This window comes from Silene latifolia, chromosome 1 (assembly GCF_048544455.1).
Source record: "Silene latifolia isolate original U9 population chromosome 1, ASM4854445v1, whole genome shotgun sequence".
NCBI lineage: Eukaryota > Viridiplantae > Streptophyta > Magnoliopsida > Caryophyllales > Caryophyllaceae > Silene > Silene latifolia.
The window spans coordinates 48,037,353-48,043,089 of record NC_133526.1 but is presented as its reverse complement, the minus strand read 5'-3'; the positions used below and the strand labels follow the sequence as shown (position 1 = coordinate 48,043,089).

Sequence of the window (5,737 nt, the reverse complement as noted above, 5' to 3'; positions counted from 1 at the left end):
TCTAGTTTGGACCAGACAAGGGTCTCAATATCCTGCTTATTTGTCTATGTCATATCACAGCCAGAGCCCTTGATATCATCTACTCCACATTGCAACAGACAGGAGTTAAAATACATAATATCAGCAAGAGTGGCACGGGTATTGCTAACCCTTTCACTCACATCTCTGACTACATTGAATCTCCTAGTAGCAGCCAAGCATTAACTGAGGAGCTAATGTTCAGCAGCTGGGCCCAAAGATCATCCCTCTTCCTAGCATTATTACTTACATATACCATTGTCAGTTGGAAATTTTGGCAAGTGGCATGGTGAGTAACTTCACAGTGGATAAATTGATCATGAATAATGAGAGGAATGACAGTCATACTAGCAGCTTTCCATATAAGCCAGATTCTTCCATTTACATGAGCTGAGTAATTGCACACTACTTGAAAATCTTTAAATTTTGATTGAATAATTTTCTTTGCTTTTCCTTGCTTAATCCTTGTTTCAAGGACCCCTAAAATATCCACCATATGTTGCCTCAGGAATCTTAGAACTTTCTGATATTTTAGGGGGTCATTCCCCCCTAATGTTCCAAGAGGAAAGCTTCATGGGTACTATCAAGTGGTTTATGTTCCCCTATCAGAGCAGTAGCAAGCTCTTTTTTTATTTTAAGGATAAGTTGGGATTCCTCAGTATTAGCCAGATCAGGTATAATGACTTCTGCAATGAGGGGATCACAAGATGTAGGTGGAGAGTCTCTCTTCAAGGCTATTTGAGCCTCATCCACCTGACCCTCCTTGGTGCATTCTTGATGCATTGCAGCAGAGTTAGTAGAAGCAACAGTCAGTTTCCCAGGGGAGGAAAAGCCAGAGCCAGTCCCCTGGATCATCTGAGCAGCATGCTCTACTCCTTCCACTGAAGTACCACCTAGCACACAAGGGGTAGATTCTACTATTTGAAAATCAGTAGGAGTTACAATTGCAGATTCAGTTGGGATTTCCACAGTGGTCCCCTCTTCTAAGGGGGAGAACCGGTTTTGAATGTTCAGTTGGTCAAATTTGGGAGAACTAGGAGATGGGCCTCTCTTCAATGCTATTTGAGTCCTATCTCCCTCTCCCTTCTTGCTGCATTCTGAGTGCATTACTGTAGTTTTAGACTCTGGAGATACCCTTCTGGAAGGGGTAATGGCCTTGCCAGAAGGAGTATGCATCATAGTTTTCTCTACAGAGCTACCACCTAACATGAAAGGAACAACAGTTGTATTAGTAGGTTTTGATATAGGCCTGTATATCTTTTTCTAGACCGGGGCATGTCTTGGATCTTTTGGTTTGTTCCGTTAAGAAGAGGGTGCTTTGTGTCCCATTTTTCCACATTTAGAGCAATAATGAGGCAGCCAATCATAATCAATGCGATGCTCAGAAGGACCAAAGGGTATATTAAGACTAATGCAATCAGGAAAGGAGGAAGAGATATCAACTTCCACCATGACTCTAGCAAAAGATAGCTTTTCTTTGCAACTAGTAGGCATATCAGCAAACATTGGACTCCCAATTTTGCTTGCCATCTTACTAAGAACAGCCGAGTACCACAAGTAGGGACCAAGATCAGGAAAAAGGACCCATATAGGAATAGTAGGTACCCTCTCCATAGTAGTAGAGAAAGAAGGATGCCATTGCTTGAGAATCAGAGAGTATGATCCCATCTTCCAAGGCCCTCCTTTCAGAACATTATTCATGTCATCTTCCTTGTCAAACCTGAAACTGAACCAACCTTTCTTATAATATTGCAGCATTGGTTTAGCAATACTACCCCAATGCTTATCAGTGAAGTCTGTGACTTGTTTCAGAGTTGGTTTCAGTCCTATTACATTGCCCATAAAAGTGTATTGACAGAGTTTTAGCTCCTCTTGAAAATCCTCTAACACAACATCTACCTCAGAAGAAGTCTTACTCTCAGCATGGTAAAACAGACTCATCCCAATCTTGTTCAATGGTTTCACAACATCAGTCCATTTTGGGGGATCAGATGTAGGAACAACATCAGAGATAGTAGTGGCAACAACATTTGACCTAGGTTCAGGATTAGAAAGTGTGTTGACAGGGTTAAGCTCAGGGGTAATCACATCAAGTACAGCACCTGTAGGTATCCCTTTTGCATTTTCAGTTTGTGAATCAGCTACCTCAGGAACCTTATGTTCAGAAGAAATCACTATATTTTTCCCTTCAATTTGTCCAACTTGTGGAACTATTGGAGAAGCAATACCACTATTAACCAATACAGTATTAGTATTATCAACAATAGTAGCAACAACTTTATAATTTTCTGGCATATATGTAGCATCAGACAGTTGAGATGAATTTGAAGCACTTTGTACAGACGTAGGCACTAAAGTTCCAGTATTATTGACATGTCTTGGAGACACAGTAAGTTTTGAAGCAAGTTTTGAAGTAGTATTTAATGGCGATTTATGCTTTAAAGTAGAGATAGGATGAGCGTGTAAAGCATCCACAATCAGATCATTCAAACATGGAGAATTACGAATGGGGGAAAAATGGGCTTCAGAAAAGTAGTAGAATTACACACCAAATCAGCATCAAGATGATCAGTAGAAGGTAAGGAACCTATTGGAGTGCGAATCTTGGGCGGTCGACCCCTCCCTCGCGCCATGGAAGCTGGAGAAGTTGCAAGAATGGCGTCGGATTTTAGAGGATTCTGTTATAGAGAGAGAAAGTTCATCTCTCTAACTGTGTCTATTATTTTTTATTATTATTATTATTATTATTATTATTATTATTATTATTATCATTATTATTATTATTATTATTATTATTATTATTATTATTATTATTATTATTATTATTATTATTATTATTATTATTATTATTATTATTATTATTATTATTATTATTATTATTATAAACCAGAACGTTTATTAGAAATTATCAAAAAAATTTACAAGAAATTAGTGGGCAGCCTATATACAATTTGGGCCCCCACTCCCTTAGCGATAACAAAGATAAGTCTAGTAAAAATGTAAGTGGCCGCGCGAGCCCCTGCATCCTGAGAAACAGAGAATTTCTGGATCCGCTTGAGCAAAGACACAACATCCGTATCCAGCTCTCCCAGCGAAGAAAAAGAGAAGGGTAGGAAACCATAACCAGCCATCGTGCACAAACCCCGGTACTTTTCACACTTTCGCTGAGCAGCATCAGCGATAACCCGACCCGACACAAAATCAGACAACCCAGTCTGAGATAAGGGAGATGACCCCGTTATATCGACACACACATCACGCCCCCTATACCAGGAATAAAGAAGCAGATCCGCCAGACGAAGAGAGCTACCATGCGCATCAACCAAACCGATATCAACCTCCCGACTAGTAGAGATCCCCGACTTGTAGCATATGTCCAATAAGGTGTCACGAACGAGGTTATGCCGATGCTTAACACCCACAAAACCAGCACAAGACACAGCATGATCGCCAAACACATCCCCATCAAAAACCCAAGAACAAGCAGGGCAGGGCCTAAACACCGTGAACAACGGGACACCCAGTCGATAGCTAAGCACACTACGATAGGTCCTCCCATTCATAGTCTGCCCCAATCCAGAAATAGGAACTGCACGCAACCAATCAGAAGAGTGAGCCCCCTGGTGAGACTTCCACAATGCAACCTGACACGGGGTCAAAGAGAAAACAGAGTCCGAAGTAGCGGTAACCTTCGCGGAATATATATATCTGCAAATTTCTTCATAAGTTTAGGGCCAGCGTTTTCACTAGGATCACGTAGAAGATCAGAACCTGTAATCTCATTAAAATTACGCAGGGCATCATCGAAAGTAGAGCCAGCAGCAATGATACCAGAAAGACGTAAGAGCTTAGCCTGCAACTCGGCAGACTGCAAACAGGACGGCAGGAAAGCATAGTGCAGGACATCCCCAGCCGCATAAACCCCGAGCCCACCAAAATGAAAAGGAAATGTGGCAAGCCGCCACTGCCAATCCCCAAAACCAGGTCAGACGCAGTGACAATACGTTCCAAGCTAGAACCAAGTGCCACATCAAAAGAAAGTTGGACCGACCCAAAGACACGTGGAGAACATGTACGCAGGGCAAAGTAAAGTTTATAAATACCAGTACAGGCCCGAAGCAGAAGCAACTCACACTGTGGGTCATCAATCCTTGCGACGGAATCCATAGGCTCGATAGTTCTAGTCACTCTCTTCGCCACAAGGTCACTGCCGAAAACAGGACACGTACTAACAAGACAACCGAGAACAGTGAGACCATGTAAAGGCCGAGCAATAGAGTGGGGGAAGACACCAGGAAACCGACTCCTAGGATACTCCGTAAGCCAAAAGACCTCGGTCTTACCAACATTAAGATGGAGACCAAAACGAGGACCATCCGCCATAATCAAATCCAAGACCATCCCCACAACCAAAGTGTCTCCAACAATAGTGCCATCATCTATGTACCAAGCCTACAAACTCAGATCAAAGGAGTCCCTGATCTTACACACCAACGGATGCAACACCAAAGCAAAAAGCAACGGGCCCAATGGATTGCCCTGCTGAACCCCCGACAAGACCATAAACTATGCTCCCCATAATACAGCCGGGAAGGACTAGAGTAACAAAACTCCACCAGTCGGGATAGGACCGGGAAGTGACGTCGAACCTCCTGAAGCATGGTCTCACGAGCAACTAAGTTGAAAGCATTCTGGAAGTCGACCTGCAACATAGAAAGACCCACCTCACCACCGGGAGCCTCAATGAACCGATTCAAGGCATGGAGAATAGCCTCTCCTCCACCGGATACCCCGACCTCAAACTGTAGACCAGCAAAAAAACCAGATAAAGACGGCCCAACCAAAAAAGCATCGACCTTAGAGACAAGGCATCTCCAAACAGTGCCAACAACAATAGGATGTATACCACCACCGGGTTTAACAAGTGGCGTAAGCGGGGCACTAGCTATGTACTCACCCAAAGCCTACGGACACCAAACCTCAAGGAAAAGATTAATCACATGAGCAATAGAGGCCGTCAAATTGTCAGAAATAGCCACAACATCCCCACTTAAATAATCCATAAGGTGTTGGGCACGAAAACTACCCCGTCTACAAGAAGTGCAACCCAGTAAACTCCGAAACATATCCAACACAACAGTCGTAGAGGTAACGAGGGGATGATGATCAACTGGCAAAGGGGGGTAAAGAGGGAGATGGGGCGACGGGGTGCTTATCATGCAAAGCCACAAAGGTGGCGTCAGAGTAAGGGGCAATACCTGATGAAGAAAGCACTCGAACAGCAGCAGTATAATGACCATCACAAATCTTCCTCCGACACTGCTGAAGGTTAAGACCGCTCAAATCAAGGTCCTCCTCCACATGAAAGGAAGGGGAACCTCATCCAAAGTCGCTCGCAGAAGCTGCAAACTGCCACCAGGCATACCCTCAAATAAGAATAGCACTGGTAATACTCTCCTCCTGGCGCTGACATCTGACAGCTGTTCTACACTCAAGATTACTCCTCGGGGAAAAGGTCTTAAGAATACAAAGAGGTACTACAAGTAAACGAATCCAGCAGGAGATATCACCAGGAGAGTCAACCATATCATCTAAAGCCTCCTTTAAAACCCGAGCAAACCCAAGGCGACACTTAGGAGGGATAGATTTCACGGTGCATAACCCCAAAGAAAGCAAACGATCAAGCATAGAAATTGTCCAACCAACTGGCTCAACCCCA

The 5,737-nt window shown here is 43.4% G+C and overlaps 1 protein-coding gene across 1 annotated transcript in view; it reads right to left on the bottom strand.

The window, feature by feature from the left end:
* Positions 1–514, bottom strand: part of LOC141646033 (uncharacterized) — a 2,548-nt gene extending 2,034 nt beyond the window's left edge. The window contains exon 1 of the mRNA XM_074454135.1: positions 269–514. Within this exon, the coding sequence (XP_074310236.1) occupies positions 269–514 (246 nt within the window). The remainder of the gene's footprint in view (positions 1–268) is intronic.
* Between the last annotated feature and the right edge of the window lie 5,223 nt (positions 515–5,737).